Source organism: Polyodon spathula, chromosome 23, assembly GCF_017654505.1.
Source record: "Polyodon spathula isolate WHYD16114869_AA chromosome 23, ASM1765450v1, whole genome shotgun sequence".
NCBI lineage: Eukaryota > Metazoa > Chordata > Actinopteri > Acipenseriformes > Polyodontidae > Polyodon > Polyodon spathula.
Window position 1 is genome coordinate 22,047,070 of NC_054556.1, and position 25,768 is coordinate 22,072,837.

The 25,768-nt window shown below is 38.3% G+C and overlaps 1 protein-coding gene across 1 annotated transcript; it reads left to right on the top strand.

Annotated features, from left to right (window-relative positions):
• The first annotated feature begins 1,572 nt into the window (after nucleotides 1-1,572).
• On the top strand, nucleotides 1,573-24,597 carry LOC121298439 (DNA (cytosine-5)-methyltransferase 3B-like). The gene is made up of 27 exons (XM_041225563.1): nucleotides 1,573-1,672; nucleotides 5,820-5,950; nucleotides 6,106-6,251; nucleotides 6,455-6,656; nucleotides 6,938-8,715; nucleotides 8,926-9,153; nucleotides 9,485-9,491; nucleotides 11,111-11,170; nucleotides 12,935-13,029; nucleotides 13,321-13,470; nucleotides 14,373-14,444; nucleotides 14,793-14,942; nucleotides 15,028-15,135; nucleotides 15,573-15,705; nucleotides 16,033-16,155; nucleotides 16,272-16,316; nucleotides 16,541-16,620; nucleotides 17,152-17,264; nucleotides 18,333-18,516; nucleotides 18,749-18,833; nucleotides 19,027-19,172; nucleotides 19,342-19,432; nucleotides 19,540-19,688; nucleotides 19,839-19,924; nucleotides 20,096-20,165; nucleotides 20,472-20,590; nucleotides 21,306-24,597. Exons 2-27 carry the CDS (start codon nucleotides 5,830-5,832, stop codon nucleotides 21,445-21,447), a joined length of 4,683 nt encoding a protein of 1,560 aa, XP_041081497.1. The 5' UTR covers nucleotides 1,573-1,672; nucleotides 5,820-5,829; the 3' UTR covers nucleotides 21,448-24,597.
• Nucleotides 24,598-25,768: the final 1,171 nt, after the last annotated feature.

Here is a 25,768-nt window from a genome sequence, read left to right on the forward strand (position 1 = left end):
ACAAAAAAACACTTTAAATTTGGAAAAAGCGGGTGTGTATAAATTAACTTGTCCTTAACTGTGTTCTATACCACGTGTCGTTTTCTGCACGTTTAATTGAAACACAGTACTGCAACGTTAAAACATTTATGTATAGAGAGGGTTAGATAGATACAGAATCAATAGTTTTCCGACTACCTAAATACTGTTCACATAAATGCTGCATTTCGAGATCATGTGATTTTAAAGAAGTGTGTTTAACAACTGGCCCCATGTTGCTTCCCGTGGTTCATCCGGTTAAATTTCAGTGCGCTACGTGGCAGACTTGCTGTTTGTGATTAATAATCCTGCCCGCGCTTGCCTGCACAGAGAAAACGCCATTTTCTCAACGACACACGAGTGTCTGCTTCCTTTATAGTAGGCAGCATGCTGTGGTAGCCATTTTAAAATCCACTTGTTGCATTGCCATTGGAAGTAGTTCTGGACGTGTTTGGGTTTTTTGTTCCCATGAAGCTAACTACTGATACAGAATATTTCACAAAACAATTAGCTAAAACACGTTGCATACATACAAAAATATAAAATAAAATAAAGTAACAAATGCTGTGCAATTGGTAAATTTTTGTTCTACTACTTTCGTTATGAAATGACGCCTGATTTTCGGTCACATGTATATTGTACGTCTTCAGCACCAATAATGTGCATACTTGAAAGAGATTACATCTTTGTTTTTTTGTTTTGTTTTCTATATTTTAAAAAAATTGGTTTACGTCTTAGTCAATGTCTCAAGAATAAACGGGGAGGGGTCAATTAATTAACAGCAGATGTCCCGTTGTCACTCAAAACTTGCAGAAAATAGCATGCATCATTACCATTTCTAACGGAAGAACAATGAAAACGTGAAGACTTTAGTGGGAAATTCGAGTAAGCCTACTTTAAGCGGTTTATTTGAAGAAACACGCAGATGTTTTTTGTTTGTTTTATTTTTTTAAGACGGGAAATGATTGCGGTTCTAGATCTTTGCTTTTCTTGTCTTCGCTGACAGACACCGCCGCACTAATAGTTATAATATCGTTATTATTACGAGAACTGTAGCAGCTTTTTGTTCAGTTAAATTACCGCGAAATCGCCGTGTAACCCGTCATATAGTATTAGTTTATACGAGTTTTTTTTTTTTTTTGTTGCTGTTATTAATTTAATAATTTGTTGCCCGTAGTTTTGTTCTTTCGCATCGATCTCTTAATATGCGCATGTTTCTATGGTGATCAAATGCGAGATGGAAGAACACGACGTTTTTTTTTTGTTGTTGTTTTGTTTTTGTTTTTTGTGTAACAATTTCACTAGATCGTAACACAAATGAAACTTTCAAGTTAATTACGCGACGTCCCTAGTGGTTTTGTTGCCAACAATTTCTAATAACTGTTAACGTAACGTTTATTAATTATGTGGTTATAGACTTACGTTGACAAATGATTTTAGCCTTGGTGTTACTTGGCTTAAATTTGACAAGTTTAATGTAATCCTGTACTACAAAGACCCAAACCTACCCTCACCCCCCCCCTCCGTTTCTCGTTTTCTAGTGAAAGTAAAGCGTCAACCTATACGTAACACGTGACCGTTAAGGAGGGGGGAGATGGGCCAAACACACTGAGACTGGAAAGTAAAGCCGGTGGCAGACCAGCAAAGGAGCGAGGTAAGAATACTGTTTTTATTTATAATAAAAAAAACAAATATATAAGCTGTTCTTTTACTGTACCCACTGGGGAAGCTAACATTGGATCGATGTTGCTTTTTTTGTGGTAACGCTTAAAAGAAAATAATAACAAAGCAAAAACAAAAAATAATAATTACACAAAGGCAGAAGGTGTTGTTTAGGCAATGACAAAAAAACCCTATCACATAGCGCAGTCCGTTTAATTAGTTGCACGGGTTTATTCATTTACCGTTGCTGTATGGAAACGGACATTTGCTTTCAACTTGCAGAAGACACACTAAGCGGTAGAGAGTGTAGGGGTCCGGTTCTTTTTTTTTTTTAAAGATCATTATTTGCATGCTTATGTTAATAGACTTTTAAAAAAATGTAACTAAAATGAGAATGGTCGTAGTTGGGAATATTCTGTAATTCAAATGTCAGTGCAAACATACCCGTGATGTGTGGAGGAGGGCTTTGTCGAGGTGCTTGGGGTATTTTGTAATTCAGACTTCTCACACGTTTTAGAAGGAGGCTATAGGTTGGCTAGTAGCCATCTTGCGAGTCGCCAAAACAAACAAAAACACATTTTCTTTGCCCACTCGACTTTCTTTTTATGTATTTATTTATATTTATTTATTTTTACCCGCGTGCTGTTCTTACTATGTTTTTAATACCCTCACGTTCTGGGTTTAATTAGGATCATGTGTCGTGAAACCCGATTAGAATATTTGAGTCCGGTTGTTTACGTCATTGTTTTTACTCGCTCTTATTTACTTCAGCCTTTTTAAACTTTCCCGGGAGTGCCACATGTGTGTGTGTGTGTGTGTGTTTTTTTTTTTTTTCTCGTAAGCTTAGGAGTCTGGCGGTAAAATTATTTGAGCATGCGCTTTGTTTATGAAAAAAACAGGGTTTGGCTATGTCAATGCTTTGTACACTGGGATCTGTCTAATTATAAACATTATGTCTTACCCTGGTTTCTGTTTATTGAGTGCATTAGCCGGGTGGTTTGTGAGCATTTCTTTATGCTTGATTGCTATACTCGTGAGGCCGTTTATCTCCAGAATTGTCGGGTCTTGTCGTGGCTATGAAATGACAGAATGTACAATCGCACAAACATGGGGTTTATGAAGGACAACCGGGTTCTTTAAAATAAGTTAGGGCTAATTAAGCGAGTTTTTATAGGGAAGATGTGCCTACAGATTCGTTGCAGGAAAAAAAAAACAGCGCTATATTGAATAGTTCTGATCAAAACGTATTATTTTTAAATGGTAAGACTTTAAATACAATGTAAAAATATGCGTAATGGGGGATATTCTTTCGAGATACCGTCATTGCAATACCCTTTAGCAGACGCTAACGAAGTCTGATTTTTTTTTACAGTGTACATGCAATGGTGTCTATCGGGTATGTCAAATATGCCATACGAGGTTTTAACCCGATACATGCCAGTACTGTTGCCGCGTGTGAATGTCGCCATAGCAACGTGACGCTAAATAGACAAGTCCAATAGCACTCCTACTGGCGATCTGCTGTGAAGAAAATGCAAAATTGCCAGTGTCAGTGTTTTTTTTTTTTATTTATTTTTATTGACTCTAATATGATTCCCGTGGCAGGGGTGATAAATTAGCAAGCTTGCTTACTGCTTTGCTAGATTAGCATTGACACCTTCCACTGTTTTTTTAAATAAATACACATTTACAAATACAGAGCAGTTGTTGAATCTGCAGTAAGTGGCAAGTCATGGTTCATGCGCAATCGCCGTTTATTTATTTTATCCATACATTACATTGCACTGCACTTAAATAAAGCGACCGATTGAGGGAGCAAAGGGTGAAGTGGAGCAAACCATGATATGAAAATGCTGAGCAAGCTTGAACGTCAGTCCAATCACCCTAGTCACGTGAGGGATAGTGAGGCGGGAGTTATGCGCGGCTAGTTCTATTAACACTTTTCAGTGTTTATTCCGTACAAGGGCATGTCTTTTATGACTATTTGTGTTTTGAAAAATAGTATGTTCTATATAACGGTATAATGATTGATGTTTTTAATATATATATATATATATATATATATATATATATATATATATATATATATATATATATATATATATATATATATATATAAATTAAGGGGTACGCCTCCAGTCGCGGGAATTGGAAAGATACAATGACCCCTGTACTGTGCACCCCCGGTGAGGGAGCACACTTTGACGTTATTTCCCGTTTAAACACCATTATAGTTTGTTTTCCTTTTAAGAAAATTTACTTGCACGCTACCAATTAAGAAAATATACATTTCCAGCAGTTTGTTTAAAGATACAGTACTTGTATATAAACGTTTAACATCTTTCGTTAAATAAACTCGCAAATAAAACAATGTATGTGACATATTTTGTATATGCGAGTATCTTGACTTGAAAAAAAAAAAAAAATGTTTTACCAAGCGTCAGTAACTGGAAAGTGTAGATTTGTTGTTCCTGTAAAATCAACTTCGGCGAGTGACAGCTAAACGGTTAAGAGGCTGAACTAAAGGACTATAAGGACAATATGTAAGGTACGTCGAAGACAATTTTTGTTCAGTTTAAGTAGCCTGCAATTACATGTAGGTGAATGCAGTTTTCATTATTATGCATTTAAATATAAATTGATGGTTACGTGATTTTTATATAAACATAGCTGAGGAAGCGGTTATAAGCTTGTTATCAATTAATAACAGTAATGATAACCGAGTTTCCAGAAATATCTATACACGTAAACGGAAATTATATTTAAATGACTTTACCGTTAACAGAATGCATTATGCTACATTATTTTACAGAACGTCAACATTGAACCATAATCATTTGTAACATGTTTAAATGCACAGTAAAGCAAACTGCATTCTTCCACCTGGAATTTTAATCTACCTGAAAACCGAACAGAAATCTTTATAGACTGTGACTGGAGGTGAGAGGCACAGCCCTACGCGCTCCTGTTCTGGCAAAACCCAGACCCACTCCCACAAAAACTACAGCAGGACTGGTTATTTATTCATTTTTCAACAGTTTAACAAACAAGACCCAGACAGAATTTTTAGGTTTTATGAAGCAGGCACTAAGAGTAAAACAATTATTGCTTAAACCATGTAACAAATCCTTAAACTCCCTTCAGACATGGATTCATCACTGTTATATAAGGAGTGTCAGTTGTTTACTCAAAACTCTACAAAACAAAGAAACAATTCTTAGACAGCCAGTGAACATAGTCAACTCAATCAGCAAAACGGCTGTCAATTGATAGCGCAATATTTACTCATTGTTAAACAAATGTATCCCAGATGTTTGACTTGCCATGTTTCTTCTTCTCGACTCTGTACTGTGTATGTGATGTCACAGAACAATGAGACCTGTGATCCTCTGACCTGACTTGACTCAGATTCAAAGCTTGTGAGTTAAACTCTTGTACAAAAGAGAAGCTCAAACAAAAGAATTAGGAATTTCCATCTTAGCCTATTCTTGGTAAACATATGAGAGATTTAGTCTGTTCCCGCAAATTACCACAATCTGATTTTTTTTTTTTTTTTCCCAGCCAGTCCCACCTGCTGTAGGGCTCTAATGAGACATGTGCTCCGTGCTTGCAAATAAATTACATTTTGTTGTGGAAGGTAGCGTTTTTGCCTTAGCCGCCATGGTTGTTGTGACGGCCAATATGGTGATGTAGCCTGCTGTGGTCACGTGACTGCTACCCCTCAATACCGGTGTACAGTAAGACTTTTCAGAGAACACAGTTGTACTTGTAGAAGTGCAAAGATTTGCGGTTGTGATCTTTGCTCACACATTCCCCATTCCTAACATGAAAACACATCTTTTCATATTAATGGGACATTTCCCCCAAACTATCCAGCAGGTAAATTAAATAAAACAGGTGCTCAAGTATACAGGAGTTGTCATTTTTAGAAAACAATGATCAGTATATATAATTTTGCAGAAAAAAGAAAGCTTATGTACTGTTTAGCTGCCTCAAAACCAGACTAGTCGTTTAATCAGATGAAATAAAGATTGCTGTACAACTTTTAAGTACCCAACATGACGCCGTTATGTAGACCCCAATGTCACTCGGAGCTCTTTTTGTTTGTAATTTAGATTTTGAGTTTTTTGTCCTTGCAGGTTGTGGAAGATGGCAGTAAACGTTCGCTTGACCTCGGACTCTGCCGATAAATACAACCGTTATGAGTTACTGGCATGGGTGAACGAATCTCTACAAACAGAGTTTTCAAAGGTTGAGCAGCTTTGTTCAGGTAAATTAAATACTACTGGCAAAGGAATGTCTTACCAGTTTGTCTTGAAATTAGCTTGTTTGGTTTGAGCATAAAAAGATTGGCCCATGCCCTCTCTTTATTTTTTGTCTAGGTGTTGCTACCTGTAAAAGTGATCTTTATTTTTCCTCACCTAGGTGCAGCGTTCTGCCAGTTGATGGACTTGCTTTTCCCTGGTTCTGTGTGTTTGAAGAAGGTGAAGTTTCAGGCCCAAGAAGATATTGAGTTCTTCCATAATTACAAACTGTTAAACGCAAGCTTTCTGAAATTGGGTGTAACCATGGTAGGTATCAAATGATTATGGTCATCAATAAACACACATTCATCGCTACCAAAATTGATTTGTACAGTGCTTTGTTTTGTCATACCTGTCTGTAGCTTTCCTGTTTAACCATCATCTTTGAGAACTTTGTGCAACATCTAAATCCATACCTTGGTTTGTGTATGTTACTAAACATGTTTATTTTTGCAACTTTCTTTTCATAGACTGTCCCCGTGGACGAATTGGTGAAAGGAACATTTCAGGAGAACTTCAGTTTTACGAAGTGGTTCAAGAAATTCTTTGATGCCAACTACGAGGGTCATGCTTACGACGCTTTGGCGGCTCGCGAAGGGCAAGAGATTCTCCCTGTGCAAATGAACGCCTCATCGCTTAGAGATAGACAGTTGAAGAACAAAGCATACGCACGTAAGACTATTCATTTATTCCTAATACCCGAGTGTCTAGTCAGGCAGAGGTTAATGAGATCCTTCAGCTGAGTAGAGAATTGTTCCTGAAAGTTTTTCACGGAGCATCAAGCAGTTGAAATGTAGTAGGGGAAAATAAAATATATTAGAGTTCTCTAGTTTATTTAAATTTTTTCTCATATGTTTGGTAACTTTAAGGTTAATTGTGGGCGTGTGTAGTTTAATTGGTGGTCACTCAAATTTATAATAATTGTTTTCTTTGGCTTTACATTTATCTTCTAGAGGTAAAAGTGAAACGTGAAGACTCAGATCCTGAAGATGAATCGTTTAACAAGAAAATGAAACCTCAAAATTCGTACGACCACTTCTGGCAAGAGTACTTTGACTGGGTTAGCCCTGGTAATCTAGGAGAAATGTATGCTTATTGTAACATCTGTGAAATCAATTTAACTATAAACCATGGTGGCAAGAATGATTTAAAGCGACACGGTGAATCAAAGAAGCATCGGAAAAATGCCCAGAAAAAAAGAAGAACATGCGAAGTTAAAAAGACTAACAGCAACTTGGAGCGAAGTTTGCTTGACTCCTTTCCCTGTGGGTATGCCACTTTGAAATTCATTGAGAAATACTGCGGGGATCTGGAAGTTATTCAGAACATGTGCAACGGTGGAAAGGTTACGCGCATCATGGCGCGCTATGTGATGGGACTAAAATATCCAAAGGATATAACTGACATTTGTTGTCAAACTCCATATTGTATTTATTTGTACCAGAATATAGATTTGGGAGATGCAGAGAGAGCTAATGTCATATTGGTGGGTTTTTTCAATGAAACAGTTGGGAAAAGCGTGATTCGATTTTTTGACATTACGCAATGCACAGCAGAGTGTGTACAGACGGCCTTTGACTGCTTTGTAGAGACATTTAAGAAATTTGATATCCCAATTCACAATCTTGCTGCTTTCTATTCTGAGGGTGGAGCTTCTGCTGATGATGATAACTTTTTTTCCAGGCTAAAAGAAATGAGCCCTAATGTTGTTAATATGGGAACCCTTTCCTATATGGTAGACTGTGCCAGCAATTCTGGAGTTAGAGCAATGTCCACTCTTGTGGATGAACTTGTTTTGGATATTCGTAATCATTTCTTATCCTCTTCCAAAACCAACCAGAAATTGAAGGACCTTTTTGTGAATGTGGAACCTTTCGATTCAGCCAGACCTGCATCAGCACAGTGCCTTGTGCTGAGCGAAATAATCAAGAACATGCTGGAGGCATGGCCTGATCTCATTAAGTACTTTCAGTCTCGCACCCTCAAGGGTGACAAAATCTGGTTAATCTGCGAAAGGCTGGAAAGCCTCAAGGTCAGGATGACGTTCTTGTTTTTGAAACATGCACTGGAACCTCTGTGTACCTTCAGCCTCAAGCTGCAGAACCAGGAAAGCCTTCTCCCGCTACTGCTGAAGGACCTGAGCGGAATGCTGCGGGTGTATGCTGGCAGACTGCTGCTCCCCGAGGCTACGGTTAAACTACTCAAGAGTCAGGATTTCAAACTCCTGGACAAGGCAGAGAATGTACTGCCGCACAATGAGCTGTGCATCGGACCAGAAGCTGAGAAGTACCTGTCGGAACACGAAGATGACCTTGGAGCTGCCGACAAAGGCGCGTTCTTTAAAGACGCTGCATTGTTCTATTCTGCTGTGATAATGCAGATGCTTCAGAGACTCCCACTGAACGATAGCGCCATGAGAAATATCTCCACTCTGTTGAATCCCGCCTGCAAATTGAAAATCACTGGGAAAATGGTTTTAGACCTCGCTTCCCAACTTGGAGTTTGCAGCAACTCAGAAGAAACTAACCAGCTCAATGATGAGTTTCTAGAATATCAGCTGTCAGACAGTGATACAGGGGCCAGTCCGTCCGGTTTGTCTACGCAACAGTACTGGAGTAATGTTTTAAAATTGTCTGGCTCAAGAGGGCAGCTGTCAGTTTTCCAAAGACTAATGCTGACTTTGTTATGCCTACCGCACCCCGCTTTAAAAGCAGAGCTAGCCTTCAGTAAGGTAAGGGGGGGGGGGGGGGGGGACTACAGTTTTTTTCAGTCGCAAACATAAACCATAAAAAAGCTTGACTTTACTTGAAATTTAAGTAACTTGTAGTGAATTTGCCACAAAATATTCTCTAAGGTTTCTGAGGATGCTCTCAGGACTATGTATTAATATATGCATTGAAGTGCAGTTTTTTTGTTTTGAAATTGTGTTTTCGTCTTGCAGGCAGTTGAGAATGGAGATGCGTCGCTCATTGATGACAGCTTCTCTCACAGTGAGTGGGAAGACATCACAGACCTGGACCTCACTAACGGGACTGAAGACAGCTTCCATTCCGCTGAAGAGCCTTCCTCGCCACCGCACCCCAAACAGAACGGGGAGACCAGCTCCACAGGCAAGGCAAAAGGAGCAATCTGCTATTCAGGCTTAGGGAGGCTCTTGATGAAAAACGGGGTTTGATGAGTTGAAACTGTGCACCCTACTCGCCAAGCCTTTACTCTGCCTTATTTCAAGGGTTCTGTATGAACTGTCAAGAAAAGTGTGTTTTTTATTTGTTATGAATATAACATACTTTAAATAACTCATGAGGGAAAGCTTTGTGAATAGTCTGGTGTTAAAATGATGAAGGAAGGTAGTTCTTTAAAAGAGTAGATTGGAAAAGGAGAATGGGAGAAGAGTTATTTATAGGCTTGGATTATATATGCAGTTTAGTCTGTTTTCAAATTGACTTGGAATTTGAACAGATCTGTAGCAATGTTCCTAATACAGTTTAATGTGTTGCTAGGGTAGAGGTAGATGGTAGATAGTGGTTTATATTTACAGATCTACAATGATGGAACAATGTATAGCAAATTCTTCAAGCTGCTGTTTTGTTCAATGTTGGTTTGGGGTGTACAGTGTGCTTCAAAAAGTGTAGGACACCCGTCACAAGATCTGGATTGTGAGACCTCGTGCATACTGAAAGGCATGCTATTTTGTGATCAAGAACTACACTGTTTGACATCTTTGTGTAAAGCAGTGCTGACATGTTTGGCAATACATATTTCTGATTGTGGGCTCTATTCCATTCATTATAGACTAGGTGTGATTTCAATGGAACATCCCTCAAAACATCAACGATTCAGTGTTCACTGAACAATGTTTAATATAGATTTGCAGTGCTTGGAAGCAAGTATGAATATATGTATCACAATACCACTGTTAGTGTTGAAGAGTGAATTATATTATGTGTTTCAGGGATGGAAATAAGACTCCCTAGCATGGCAGTTTGATCCATTCCTGGTTTTAAAATGAGATTAGTAAGACATTCCTGAGCTTATTACCTATATACTGTGGATAATCAAGCACATATTAAAACCTGGATGGGTGAAACTGCTATGCAATAGGAGTCTTGTTTCTATCTCTGTGTTACAAAACTAATAAAGGGATCCCTAATTGCTGTGCATTCCTCAGCCAGTACAGAAAATAATGCAAACAAATTAGTAGTTGATATTAGCATTGATGTATTGCTAATAAGTAAGGATTGATTTAGTAAAACAAGTGTTTAACCCTGGTTATTGATGGAACTGTTGTAGGTCTTCATATATGTATTTGCTGTTGTAAAAATGTTAGTTGACTGCCCTGTTTCACAAAATGGATAATTTGGAGAAATCAATGGTGCAGTTGTGTCTTTGAGACATTTAATTTGAATGTGCAAGCAGTATTGATATCCACGCTCTATCACATGGTATTTTGTATGTATGTAATCATCAAACAGGTTGGAGAACACCATCAATACAGTTCTACAAGAGAGTGTCACTGGGAACCCATCAAACATTGGGGGGGGGGGGGGGGGGGGGTAATATATTCATATACTTCATGCACTGCTTTTTTCTGTACCATTATCCACTATTTCAAATGAATTCAAAGCTTTCATATAAATTTACCACCTTTACCTTATTACTTTTGTGGGATACATCATCTGGTGGGTAAAATGGTAAATTCCAACACCACCAAATACACTAACTCTGGTTTCAACCAACCAAAAAATGTCTCCACCATCAAAATAGAAGCAATTCAAACTTCCAGCCTGGAAGTAAACTGTGGCAGGGGAAGGTTGCTGTAAACATTATTTGTGTGGCCTATTGCAATATTAAGGACAGTGTATATTGAGCCAAGAAAGGAAACATTTTACAAGAGATGTGTGTCCTTGGTGGTGAAGGATACCTCTGTATTTGTGTGCTGGGAAGACAACAGAACATGGCTTTAACAAACTAACTCATTGAGAGGTAGAAAATGATCCTAAATCCTAAAATCCTGTTCTTTATAGGTTGCGTACAAAAAAAAAAAAAAAAAAAAAAAATCTGGCAACCTGGGCTGGTACTCCCACAGAATTTGTGCCATTTTTGTTTTTTTATTTTTTTATTTGCAGATGTGGTTGAACTTTCCCGGATGAAGTCCTGTGTTGTGCTGATGGAAAAGAGGATAAACTGTAAGGGAGAAATCAGAAAATATACAGTTTTCAAAACGAAACGTGCATTTATATCTGTGGCTAAGTTAAACACAGTAGAACCTATCATATCCGATCGTGTAAGATACGATACAGATGGAAACTGATAGAAGCACATTTTATTATGTGTCCAGTAAATTCAGCTATTGGCAATGACAGAATAGATTCAGTTGCATATTAACCCTTTGCAGTCCATATATTCAGCACTTGTCAGGTCCAGTTTATTTTACACGCGCTGTTTAAAATACATTATTTTCATAGTAAAACAGGTTTAAAATGCATTGAATCGCAAAAGGACACTCAGTACTTTGTCTCCAGCCAAGCCCCACCCCTTGTTTGCTGTATTTCACATACCTCTATAGATGTGCATACTGATAAATCCTGATCACTCTTTTTATCACCAAACTCCTCATTAATGCAATCCAAGTCATTGTTGTATTACTGTAACATCTCCAAAAAGCTTTGCAAATATCTGTAATATTCTTTGAGCGCTGGATGCAGAAGCAGCTACCTCCTTTTGTTATGTCTGTGTTATCTCTGTAGTGCATGGGTCTATGAGAAGCCCTTTTTTTTTTTTTTTCCTCCCCTCCCCCCCGGCTTCTATCGGTCTCACTCGGCCATTGACAGGTTTTCTCGTCTTTTTCCGGAGAAAAAAACGACTAGAAACCTGTGCTTTATATCTTTTTGATGTCGGATAGGGTCCGACATTGGATGGGAAAGGGAAAATTATAATGTCGAACCTGGTCCGACATAGGACTGCAAAGGGTTAAAACCAGGTGCTAAAAATGAAGGGTATTGCTGCAGACCCAGAGGTAGTCAAAGACAGAGTGCTTGGAAATGCAGTTTTACCTTTGACATGCTAGCTGTCACTAGGTTCACAGCAAACAAAAAAGTAAACTAAACTATAGGATTATTTTGGCACGGACTGAGAACACATGGCAAGAACTGTTTTTGGAATGCAGTTTTGTAAATTGCCAAATGCTGTGTTACTGTGCTTTTTGTTTTTAATACTGCTTTTATTTTTTGTGCTATGATTTGTTACTGATGGTCTGTAGTATACATGCTGTACGTTGCTGTTTCAGACACTTTACCTACTTTGCCACAATTGTGTTAATTCATAACGCCCAGATGTTAATCAAGCAACCACAATGTATAAAAACTCCCTCTGAGATGTGATATTTGCACATGTCCGATGGACCCCTGGAACACATTGTACCGGTTATGGCAGGTTCTACTGTAAAGAGGTGAAGGACTTTCAGTTGGCAAACTGTCTATTAGATGGAGCCTGCTGTCTTTGGTTACAGGTCTGTGCTATATATATATATATATATATTATATATATATATATATACGGGTGAACAAACAAAACTGGGAATGATCCAGGACTAGGTCCTGTTTACCTCACTTTTTTTTTTTTTTTTTGCAGTGTGATTTTGGGCTTGCACTGTTTCAATTTTCAGGACTCTTGTTTTGGCATGGCTGGAGGGATTGTGGTTAGCTGCTGTGCACCTATAAGCTTGGCTAACAGTATGAGTGAACTGTACTGGGTTATTGTATAAAACCCAACATCTTACTTTTGTTTGGTGGTGGTAAGAAATGTGCATGAACTTTAAGCAATTTGTTTTAGGTAAAAGGTTCCAAATGAAGACGAAGCCTGAAATTCCAAACTTTTCTGTAGAGTAGAATTTTGTATTCGTGAATCAATACATTTCTTTTTTTTCCCCCTCTTTTTCTTTCCCTTTTCAGATACTGAAAATTTCATTATCCAGTCTAACCAAAAAACAGCAAAAAGCAACTCTGATGTGGGAGATGAGAGTTTTTGGGATAACTCTTTTAAAGAGGTATTTTAATACTAACGTAAAGGGTGTGTAAAGCAGTACTTTTAAGTTTTCCAACTCCCACGTGTCGATGATACCGTGCTTAGAAGCATGTTCAAATCTTGCTGTGGATAACATTACAACTCATTGTTTTCATCTCCATGCATGCTTTGAAGTAGAAAGCAGTATCCCAATACATCACATGGAAAACTAACACAAAACTACCCCAGTTAGGCTGCATCTAGTAATTCCCACTTTGTCTGGTATTATTACTGCTTTAAGCAGAGGCTTGAGTTTGGGTTTTTGTTTCCCTAGGGGGTGCCCAGGGGAATATATGGGTGGGATTCAAGTCTCCGACAGAAACCCCCTGCTCGCAAAATATATCAGGCAGGTGCGAATTCCTGGGAAAAACCAAAGACTGACAACTGCAGTCCAAGCACAAAAAAGAATTTATGCACATCTCTGGTATGTACCTATGATTATAACAGTAGCAAGTGTGGTATGGTACAAGAGGCATGCTCACTCTTAACCAGCTGCTCTGTTGATGATGTGTACCTGTTCCACTGCTGCGTTCACCCCTCCTAGGTTCCAGCAGGACAGCTATGTACCCATTCCACTGCTGTGTTCACCCCTCCTAGGTTCTAACAGGGCAGCTGTGTACCTATTCCACTGCTGTGTTCACCCCTCCTAAGTTCTAGCAGGGCAGCTGTGTACCTATTCCACTGCTGTGTTCACCCTTCCTAGGTTCCAGCAGGACAGCTGGGCTCAGATTTATGTTAACCTTGCTGGTTGAATATTGTATTAGAACAAGCATATTCCTGTTTAAATCTTGATCATCTTCAATTTCCTAATCCCAATTAATTGAATAATAGATAAACTTTTTTTTGTGGCTGTTTTCATTTTTTATTTATTAATTTTTAAAAAAAATCTGTCTTCCACTGTATGCTAGCAGGTTGGTTTGTTAAACTTTGTTAAATTTAAAAAAAAAATGGCAGGACCTTTCAGTTGTAAAAGTGCTTAATCAAAGATCATTTAGCTTGCTTGAGAGTTGGATCCAGTGTAATCGAGCACAGCTGATTGTGTGCTGCAATTTCGTCTCAGATTTGGAAAGAGTTTACCTTGCGATTACACAACAGTACAAGTCTACTGCTTTGCTGCACTGCACATTTGCGGTGCAGAGAGCCTTTGACCGAATGGAAAATACAGTGGTAGGAATTAGACTTAACTCTAAAACAAGGGAATCCGTTCTGGTTCTCTGGTCCTCGTTATTGCTTTATTTTATACTCCTTTTATTATAGGTTTTTTATTTATTTATAATTTCCCTTTTTTTAATTTTTTGTAAGTGTATTAAGTTTTTTTTAAAACAGGAGAAAAAGAGTAAGACGGCTATCTGCACCTCTACGCCAAGAAAGGCAGCCAAGAAGTCATTTCCATACACGGTAAATCAGTTCTAACCACGCCGCACAGCACTGTCTCTTCCTTGCGTGATTCTTGTGTTCCCTGTGTTGAGGTCATTCTGGAGAGTAGCTTGAGAGGTTCCTCCCAGCGGACTCCAGAACAATTCATAAATGCCATCAAAATCAAACCTGCTTGCTTTGCAACTTTCTCGTGCTGCATTGACCTGGAGGAGCCACCCTTTTCCCACCTGACCACGTTTCTCCAATTTAACTTCTTTTATGTGCCATCTTTTGTTTTCCAACCTTCAAACAGTAGTATGGTAGGTTCAATCCTATATCTTTCTAGTATGTCCTCGTCCTGACAATGTCTCTGTCTTTACCTGCCTCTAGGATGGGAAAGGGTTCAGAGTTGGCGAGCTCGTCTGGGGGAAGGTGAAGGGCTTCTCCTGGTGGCCAGGCCTTGTGGCTGGCTGGCCGTACAAGCAGGCTCGTCCCTCCATGAGGAGGGTTGAGTGGTTCGGAGATGGCATGTATTCAGAGGTGGGTCTGTCACAGTTACACAGACATGCACATACCAAATGGTTTCCTCTGGAAGTGTTGCTAAGAATGCCGCTTTGTCTTTCAGATCTACACAGAGATGTTGCTCCCCTTTGCAGCTTTCTCAGAGTGTTTTTCTAACACTTCCTACGCCAATCTGCCCGCTTATAAGGATGCGATCTTCCAGTCGCTTGAGGTAAAGCAAAGAGTAAAACATTTTCAGCTGTGCATTGAAGCAGTTGGCACAGGTTAACCTAATAGCTTAAATGTTATGATATACTATGCCAGGGTAAACAGCTGGGTTTTACAAGAACATTTCAAAAATGGATGTCATCAACCGCTATTTGTAGAAGTAATCCCAGGATTATCACATGGGGTTGATGTAATCAACAGTGATTTTTCCAGCGCTGTAAAATGTCCCTCTTAAATCCAGCCAAGGCTTATCCCAGCAGGGTATAGGCTTATCAAATTCAACCCCAAGTGAGTCAGACAAACATTATGGCTAGTGCCTTGATCCGTGTAACCTGTAAATGTGGTATTGGGAAAACAACTGACTAGTCACAAATTATTTAGAGAAATGCTGTGTCAGGTTTTTCTTTTAGCAACTTACAAACAAACAATATGTTTGTGCAGAAAGCCGGTGAGAGATCTGGGAAGACATTTCCTCCCTGTAAGAAGGACGAGCAGCACAAAATAATGCTGGAGTGGGCATTCAAAGGGTTTCAACCAGCAGGAGCAGAGGGCCTGAAACCACCTGAAATTACAGGTAACAGAAAAGGCCGTCCAATTGCAATGAAAGTTGGTACAGACATTCCATAAGCTCTTGAGTGTACTCAAATCACGCAGAACGGAGCTAACGAAGGCAACATCTTAAGAACCTGTTCCATTGGATTTCAAGCATTGCATGTACATTTACTACAAGAAGTTATTACTACAGTTTAGTGTTGGAGTGCTGTGTTGCTTGAACAATTAAATATCTCACTTGTCTTGCAAAACCTTCAGGTACAGACTTGAAATAAATGCCATTTTTAAGCCTGTTTTTCATGTTGGCGTCCTTGAATTTGTATGCGTGTGTTTTTTTTTTTTACTTCAGAACCAGCAGTAGTCATAAAAGAAACCCCTATGGGGATCCCTATTGAAGATTATCAGCCCCCAGTGAAGAAGCATAAATACTACAGTAAAAGCAAAGGCTCAGCTGAGCAGGACTACACCAGAGGTGAGGAGTTGAGCCTGGGAGTCATTCTGCTCTCTCTTGGTCTGGGAAGAGGCTTACTGTTCTTCAGATGGCTTCTCTTTTATTTAATGGTAATGGGTTGTTTTTATCTTTTCCAGAACAAATGGTCCAAGAAGTTTTGCAAAAAGGAAAAAAATTAGAAGGTAAGTTTGTGCCTAATCTAAGTGGGGCAGAAGGCGCCTGCTTAATGTACAGAAGGGAGTGATTTGAGTTTAAAAAATATATTGCAAAAACTTGCATAATATCGACAACATATTTACATTTTTTCTAAAATTTGAAAAACTTTCAATTTAGTGCTCGGGTGATTTCGAATATTGTCAAGGTAGCGAAAGGTAAATTACATGATTCTTTTTTTGAATTTTTCTAGATTTCTGTCTGTCTTGTGGGACCGTGAGAATCGAGATATTTCATCCCCTGTTTGAAGGAAGTCTGTGCCTGAAGTGCAAGGTAGGGTAGGGTTACGCCTTTTCACTGTACAGATCTACACTGAGAAATGTTCCATACCATAGGATACCCCTTGTGGGATTCCCATGTACAGTAACATTAGATTTGTTTGCTGTAGTTTTTATGGTGAATGTGACAAACATTTGATGAAATATGTGATTAGGAAAAAAGAATAGTGCACTCATTTCAATTATAACTGCTTGTTATAACAAAGTTCCATGTAAAGTGGTCATTATCATACCAATAACTTTAAAAACTTGAAACTGTTAAAACTGTGACACATTTCCTGTAGCTAAGTAATCCAGTTCAAAACCTACCCTAACACCTACAAATGATGAAAATGCCTTCATGCACAAAGACATGTGTATCATTACATGCTAGATCGCTGAATATGTCTTTAAGTGCTAGTCAGTACATCCAGATATCCAGCAGGTAGCTGCTTCTGCCGTTAATGTTGAACTGTAAAATGTTCCCTTTGTGTTTCCTTGCCACTTGCAGTTAATTATTATTATTATTACATTTTTTTTTGGGCAGGATAACTTCTGTGAAACATTATACCGTTACGATGAGGATGGGTACCAGTCATACTGTACAGTGTGTTGTGCTGGCCAAGAAGTCATTCTTTGTGGAAATTCCAGTTGCTGTCGGTGAGTTTGGGGTGGGGGCTAACCATTAAACATCTTGGAGATTCACTCTGGGCTTCATGTCAAACCCTGGTGGGTTTAGTGTATTAACCTTTTGTGGTCCTATGTTGGACCAGGTCCGACATTACTGTACTCTCTTTCCAGTCCGATGTCTGACCCTGTCCGACATCATCAAAATACGTCAAGCACAGGTCTCTAGTCATTTTTTCTCCGGAAAAAAGCAGAGGAAACCTTTCAGTGGCCAAGTGAGACCGATAGGAGCCGAATGAAGCTGAAAAAAAAAAAAAGCGGGTGTATCTGAGCTATACACATAGCCCCTGCACCACAGAGATAACACGGATACATAACAAAGAAGATAGCTGCTTCTGCATCCAGCGCTCAAAGCTTTGCAAATGTCCATGACATTCTTTGAGATGTTATAGTAATAAAATAATGACTGGGATTGCATTACTGAGGAGTTTGGTGATCAAACAAGTGATCAGGAGAGGATTTATCAGTATGCACGTCTATAAAGAGGTATGTGAAAAATGCAGCAAACAAGGGGTGGGGCTTGGCTGGAGATGCAGTACTGATGTCATTTTGCCATGCAGTGCCTTTTAAACCTGTTTTACTCTGAAAGAAATATTTTAAACAGCATGTAAAATAAATTGGACCTGACAAGCGCTGAATAAATGGACTGCAAAGGGTTAAACAAAAACAAAAAAACAACCTTGCGAACCTTCAAGGTTAAAACTCACCCAGTCCTAATGTTCAGAGCTTGTGCAATCGGGCCCCTGTTAAACAAAATGCTCCTCCCTTATAGCTGTAACTCTTAATGGTGAACAGACTGGGGTGAGACTTATTGAGGATGCGATTAGCACTGCTCTTCATTCATAACAGATTTAGCAGTGGCTTGATTATTCAAATTTCTGCCACCTGGTTGTTTTAATATTCTACCTAATCAAGGGGAGATTTGAAACCCAAGACTGAGCGCAGCACTTGTGTGATTTCTGAAAGTGAAATCATCTTTGAGACCAGAGTTCCTTTTCCCTTATAGTATTGCAAGTCTTGTGAGCTTTCTCTCTTTTTCAGGTGCTACTGTATTGATTGCCTGGATTTCCTGGTGGGTCCAGGGACGTTTGAGAAAGTGAAGGAGGTAGAGCCCTGGCATTGCTACATGTGTCTGCCTTCCAAGCGCTACGGACTCCTGAAGCAAAGGCCAAACTGGAGCGTTAAAGTTCAGGAGTTCTTTGTGAATACCAGTGCCATGGAATTTGTAAGTGCCAACCCTTCCTTGGTGCTTTTTATAATGATACATTTCACTTACATATGATAGAAATCATTTTAATATGTAACCTGATTTGAAGTCCGAGCTTCTAAATTCCTCAAAAAATATATATGTATTGCCTAGCATCTTTGACAATAGTTTGTGACCTGAGTGGTTGATTTACTCGTGCATATTCTAAGATGACACATAGTTTAAGATGATATGTCTTCCTGATTTACAGGAACCCCACAGAGTGTACCCATCTATCCCCGCAGATCAGCGGCGACCTATTAAAGTCTTGTCTCTCTTTGATGGCATTGCCACTGGTAAGATTTGTGTGGTTTTTGTGTATTTTATATTTTTTTGTTTCTTGTTTTGGAATAAGACTTTATTTATTTATTTTTTGTTTTCTATCCTGCTTTTTAAAAAAAGCTCTTTATCCTCCCTCAGATTTGCTGAAGGTACATTTTTCAGTGAATGTGTATTTATTTATTTATGTATTCATTCTTTGTTTCCCAGGATATTTAGTCTTAAAGGATCTGGGCTTCAAGGTAGACCGGTACATTGCATCTGAAATCTGTGAAGACTCTATCACTGTTGGCCTTGTCAAACATGAAGGAAAAATTGAACATGTGGATGATGTCCGAACCATTACAAAGAAACATGTATGTAAAAAAACAAAAACAAAACGTTTATCAGCCAAAATCTGTACTTGCAACAGTATACCAGCTACGCGCTTGGGTGTAATCCGTGCGTTTACCTACTCAATTTGAAACAGTGGGTGCAGCCGTATTTAACTTGTGTTTTTTTTCTTGTTTTTTTTTATCTTTCTAGATAGAGGAGTGGGGTCCCTTTGACCTGCTGATTGGGGGAAGCCCCTGTAATGACCTCTCAATTGTCAATCCAGCAAGGAAAGGTCTGTTTGGTAAGATTTTCACTCTAAGATGTGCACCCTGTTCAAATGTTATCCACTCTGAAAAGTTACCGCATGTTCTTTTATTTATTTATTTTTCCTTTTTCTTTGTACTCTAGAGGGCACAGGAAGACTGTTCTTCGAATATTATCGTTTGCTGAACATGCTTAAACCGAAGGAAGGAGACTCCCGACCTTTCTTCTGGCTGTTTGAGAACGTGGTGGCCATGGGTGTCCGGGACAAACAGGATATTTGTCGCTTCCTGGAGGTACTAGATCATTTTGAGATTTACCATAATGCTTTCATTGGATGCCCTTTTTTTTTAATATTATTGAAGTTATTCCTGTGAATAAAGTTGTTGCAGACTAGAGATGACCTGACTTTGTTTCTAATTTTTCTCAACAAACATTATTTCCAGTGTAACCCCGTGTTGATCGATGCAGTCAAAGTGAGTCCAGCACATAGAGCAAGAAACTTCTGGGGTAACATACCTGGAATGAACAGGTATGCGAGACCTACCTATTGATGTCATTTACACATTTCTAAATTACTACACATTTACAACAGAAGTAAATGCTGTCAAGTTTACCACCCTACTTATGTAATTGAGCTGTTTTTAGACGTGTGTTGTTTCTGTGAATTATGTAAAGTGTTATTTTTGCCTCTCTCCTTCAGGCCACTTGCTACTTCTTTGAATGATAAAGTTGAACTACAAGCCTGCCTAGAACATGGCAGAATAGCAAAGGTAAAGTTTCCTAAGCTTTACTGTTTGGATTTGGTTTGTGTTCAGCCACTGTTGCATAGTGTTCTAAATTTGATTTGCAGTATTAACTACTGGGGGAACAAACTAAAAGCAGTAGACTTACTAAATGTGGATTGTAGATTCCACCAGAACATGTTTGACGCAATTAAATTAAGAATGTACGCCTATAAATGCTTTGTGAACTTTCTTAAATAACTCTGTACACAATGCATTCGGTATGAAAAAAAATTCAATTTTCTAAATTTATATAGCATTAAATATTTAAATGTTCTCTCTTTTGTTCCTCAGTTTAAAAAAGTCCGTACTATCACAACACGTCCAAACTCCATTAAACAGGGCAAACAAGAGCTGCTTCCTGTTGTCATGAATGGAAAAGAGGATAACCTGTGGTGTACAGAGCTGGAAAGGTAACCGTCGCGCAATTGTTTTTATTTACACAATTGTGTTCTTGAAATACAATACTTCATGATGTGGTACGTAAGGCTTTGTTTTTAAATATTTAGCCAAATGCACTGTGCTTTATCTTCCAGCAAATGACTCTTAAAGGAGAAGTGCACGTTAGTGCATGCTCCCTCACTGTATGCTGTTTCTCCTAAATACAGTGCTCCCTCGCTATAAGGCTCTTGGTCGTAACGCTCCTACAGTATGTCACCCAATTCCCTAAACTAGTGATTCATGCAAGATCTCTACAGTACTGGTGTTCAAACTATAAACAACTTCTCAGTCTAACTTCCGTTTCTGTCTCTGACACAGACATCTTATTCAGCATTCATTTTATAACTAAATAAATATTAGGCCTATTACGTGGTTATCTTTCCTAATGTATTTATTTTTTTGCTGCGGCTTTCTCTGGGAGCTTCAGCCCTGCTCCGGCAGCCAAACCTGGGACGAGCCCATTCCCTCTCCCGTTCCACTCTCCTTCTTGCACTTGGTTTGCTTGACTGTTGCTTCGAACTGAACTCCCCACCGCCGTTTAGCCAAGCTATTTATAGTTTAAAAACTGCTAATTAGGGGGCTCCCGAGTGGCAAAGGCGCTCCTTGTGGAGTGCAGGATGCACCCTATATCCTGGAGATCACAGGTTTGAATCCAGGCTACATCGCGATTTCTTTTATTTCTAACAGGATCTTTGGCTTTCCCAAGCACTACACAGATGTGTACAACATGGGACGCGGGGCTCGTCAGAAGGTCCTTGGAAGGTCATGGAGTGTCCCTGTGATCCGCCACTTGTTCGCACCCCTCAAAGACTACTTTGCCTGTGAATAGCAAGAATAATGCAAATAACAAGACCTCACACTTCAAGACAACACTTTTAGGTTCCAGCAAGAAGAAACCAACCACAAGGCAGGCACAAAGACTACGGTGCTAACATTACAGGAGGCCATTCTTTTATGATACCATCAGCTACTACCAGTTACATGTAACTTTTTAAAATATACATTGTTTGCTCAGGATTTTTTTAAAGATAATTAAGGTTGTCAGACTTAGTAGTCCTGTTTTTAAACAGTTTTACAAGTAGTAATTTTACTTTTGTTTTTTATTTACATCTGGGGTTTAATGCACCACTTGCAGCATAATGTTGCTGTTACGAAACTGATTCTGTTTTAATTGGAAGGCTTGGTATTTTTACCGCTTCACAATTGTAGACATCCTGAACGAGCATGGTCATTTACAGCCTACCTCAAAGCTTTCCTGTGAAACGCTCTGTGCCTATCTTTTTATATTGGAATTGTATTCAGTGGCAGGAAATGTTGGTTAAAATTGGCTGGGATCTGCATTATCCCAATTGGGTATCATCACAACTTGCATTTACCTGTTCACTTTGGAGCATAAGGGTTTTCTTTTTTTTTTTTTTTTTTTAATTTAAATGGTTATGTTTTTTATTGTATAAACATGGGAATGCCTTTTTCAGGCACAGGAGGTCAAACAGTTTTTAGCAAGGCTTCTAGAAAACGGAAGCCTTCTGTACTTCATAATGAATGTGTTATGTGCCTACCCCAAGATGGGCTGTTACATATCTGTCATTACTCTGACTGGGTTTAAAGGGCTGTTGTCTTGGGTGATGATCACATAATAATCAATAATGCCTCTATATCAGTTGCGTGAAATAACATGTTTTTTTTTAGCAAAATAATTGATATAATGATGACGTCAAAATTGTGCGATTTGAGTTGAAAGGATACTTTTTATATCTGATTCATTAAGTTTAATTTCTTCCTATTTTAATATCCCGTTATTTTCTGTTCCTTGACGTACTCAATATAGTGTTTTGTGCTTAGATTTAACCACTTCTAAAAGCTGAATTTCTTAAGCAAGGTGGTTTTAGACATGTCCACTAGCAGATGTGCAACTGTCATTTCTGCCCCCCCCCCCCCCCCCCCCCACCCCTATTGGTTATTTAAAAAAAAAAAAAAAAAAAAACACTGCATCTCAGAAATTCACCTTGTTAGAAGTGCTGTAAGTTTTTGTCTGTGATCAAGCCCATTATCCGAAACAGTATTTCATTTTAATGTCAGTATTACATGAGGATTTAATCTCCACGGAGGATTTTACTTTTTGTCTAGAAGTGAAAAAACATTCATTTTAAGCTATTAAAAAAAAAAAAAAAAAAAAAAAAAAAAAACTGTTTTGAGAGTTGATCTCTTATGTGAGAAAGTTCTGAGTTTGATTTCTCCCAAACACGGCCGTTCCGGCGTTGATCGTGTTCGAGTTGCTAAACGGAAATTGAAAAGCTAATGGAAATGATGGTGTGTATTCCTGAAGGAAACCTATTTTAAAGTAATTTTTTACTCCAAATGGGAGTAGATGGTGTAAACAGAATCAGGTAGGGAACAGAATCAACAGTAGAATTAAACATCTCTCAAAAGTGCCTATTACACTCAAGCAAAAACAAGAAGTGAGGAAGAACTTTAACATCGGTTTGTCCTGTGAAAAGAGATGTGTCAGGTTTAATATATTCAGGAGCAAGGTGGCAATGTTAACTAAGCTAGGCCTTCAGCTACAGCAAAGCAATCTGCAGCAGCATGTAAGATGCCTTTAAAATGCCTGCCTAAACCAGAGTACAGGCACACAATGAACTGCAAACCTAATGCTCTAGAATTGCATTGTCAAGAAGCAACCGCAGGGTCCTGTTCTGTGTATTTCATGTTTTAACTAGTTTTCACAATTCTGAAAACTGACCAATAGTACTTAATATGATTAATCATGGGAGTAGCTTTCTACACTTGTGGTTCAAGGTGTGTTTGTTTAAAACAAAAAAAAACAAAAAAGTCATTAAAATTTCTAGCTGTTATAAAAAAATAAAAACACCACAAGTCAGTGATTACCCATGCATTCAAACCACACAGAAATAAGTCTCAGGTGAAATCTCACTTCAATCTCATATATAAGGATGTATAACTTTATTGTAAAGCATAATGACAACCCAAAGGAGTCTGATAAATTGCAGGATAAATAGTAAATACCCATTCAGCAGTACCAATCAACACGATATTACCAGGTCTGCCTTCTTTTTTAAAAAAATGTAATTTGTTTTTAATTTATAAAACAGAAATTGGTTACATAGCCCATTTTTTTAAAGTCTGCTTTTAATTTCACCCATCAAAAGGAACTGCTAAGTACTAGTCTGTTCTCGTGCTTAATAAAAATGTATCAGACTTTGTTTGTTTGCTAATTATTTGCAAATAGCTACAAAATTAGATAACATACAAATTGAGTTTTATAGTACAGGAGCAATATGCAATACTGATGTCCCTTAAAACCAGGTGAATTAATCCTACCAAATGCCTATATCTGAAGTACTGTATTTATTTTGTACTGTATAAGCATTTCTAAACAATGTGTTGATCTGGATTTTGTGTGTGTGTAATTTATCACTGAAGATTTTCAATGCATTTGCTTCTTCGATGAACAACCGCATTGATGATGTTGACTGGACCCTTCTTTTTGGTGAACAATCACTGACTTTTTAAAAATGTTTGTAAATCATGTGAACTTAACTGGTGCTTTCATTGTTTTAAACCAAGTAAAAAAAATAAAATAAAAAAATCCAGCAAATATTATGCCAACATGTGCCCTAGACTAGAGGTGTTTGTAGGCCTTGTGAAGAGTGATGTCTTTGTACTGTTAAGATTTCACAGTAATACCTCGACTGATTTTTAAAAGGGGTTTTAGGGTATTTTGTACTTTTATCGGTGCTACTTTTGTAATTCTAGTTTTAGATTTATTTTATTTTTTTTTTTTTTTTACTTATACGTGTACTGTGTTTGGTAAAGGTTTGCCTACGATATTGAATTAATAACAGTTATGATTCAGTAGCTCAAGTTTACAACTTTTTGTTAGAAACTTATCATTTCTGTTACCTGTTGTTCTATGTATTGTATGTGTAACTATAGAAAATAAAGTGAATACGGTTCATTTGTGTGTCATTTTTATTGAACAGAATCCAACATGTTCTTCATATGCTTTTACAGAAAGACATACATTTAGACATCCAAACATACATAATCCACAAGCAAAAAGTATAAAAACTAAATATTAAATATTTCCCCAGGGTGGAGTAGAGACTGGACAGCTTTTTTTTTTGCAAACTAGAAAAAAGACATCACAATGAAAACTGAGGTGACTGCCAGTACTACAAAGATCCATTCAAATCAAAATAATGCTGGATTAAGACATCCTTACAAGCATTTCCCTGAAAACCTAAGTACTGAAAGTGCATGATCATGAATATGTAATGCTGGAACTTGCTATTGGAGTTTTTTCAAACCATTACACAGCCCCTTCTATCTCCTAATGCTTTAAAAGAGAAGGCTGTAAGTCCTGTGCACACTGGTGTGGTTTGTGTGAGAGAGGTGTTTATAAGGATCTGTTTCTTGTATATGATCAAACTTCAAAATCTCAAATCAATTTTTTGGTAGGCTAACAAATCAGCTTTTATTAGTGTACTTTTCGTTCACTGCGGTGCTACTGTACAGAGGAACTGAAACAGGGTTTTAAATACACATTGTCTTCTTTGTGAATATAGCCTCATACTTTATAGGAAGCAGAGTTCCTTTGCTTAGCACCAGTGGGCATGAGCGTCACTGCAAAGTGGGACACCCTAATATTAAAACCAACTACCTAATAGATATGCCACATTCCTGTCATTATTTCAACCAAACAGCAGGTGGCGCCTTTGAGTTCCCTGTGTTCCAGGCAAGCAGAGCCTTATGAGCCACACAGGAAATTAGCTTTATAATTAGAAAGTGTGAAGACACAGAGTATTATGGGGACAGTAAACTTAGCTTTCTGGCAGTAGACATGCAAGGCTGGTGTGCTGTGTTTATTGTTGGAATAGGTACTCTGAATATATTCTGATTATTCTAAAGCCTCGAGTTATGCTCAAGCATGTGCACCAGAAAACATCCGAGTAGACCAACTGCATCCTTCAACTGAATTTCCTTAGCAGTTTCCTGGCTGGCTACAGGACGGCCCTAAATATGAAGACAACCGATCGCTATAACAGTGCCCTACCCTGTCCTGCTATTTCAACAAATGGCCCTCCCACAATGTATTGTAAAGTTGCATTCAACACACATACACACAA

What these genes read in the sequence shown, in the direction of transcription:
- LOC121298439 (XM_041225563.1), top strand. Translation starts at nt 5,830, where the DNA reads ATGGCAGTAAACGTTCGCTTGACCTCGGACTCTGCCGATAAATACAAC. An exon ending in AGAATTTATGCACATCTCTG is followed by an intron (nt 13,471 to 14,372) that starts GTATGTACCTAT and finishes TTTTTAAAACAG; the next exon opens with GAGAAAAAGAGTAAGACGGC. An exon ending in ATATTTGTCGCTTCCTGGAG is followed by an intron (nt 19,689 to 19,838) that starts GTACTAGATCAT and finishes CATTATTTCCAG; the next exon opens with TGTAACCCCGTGTTGATCGA.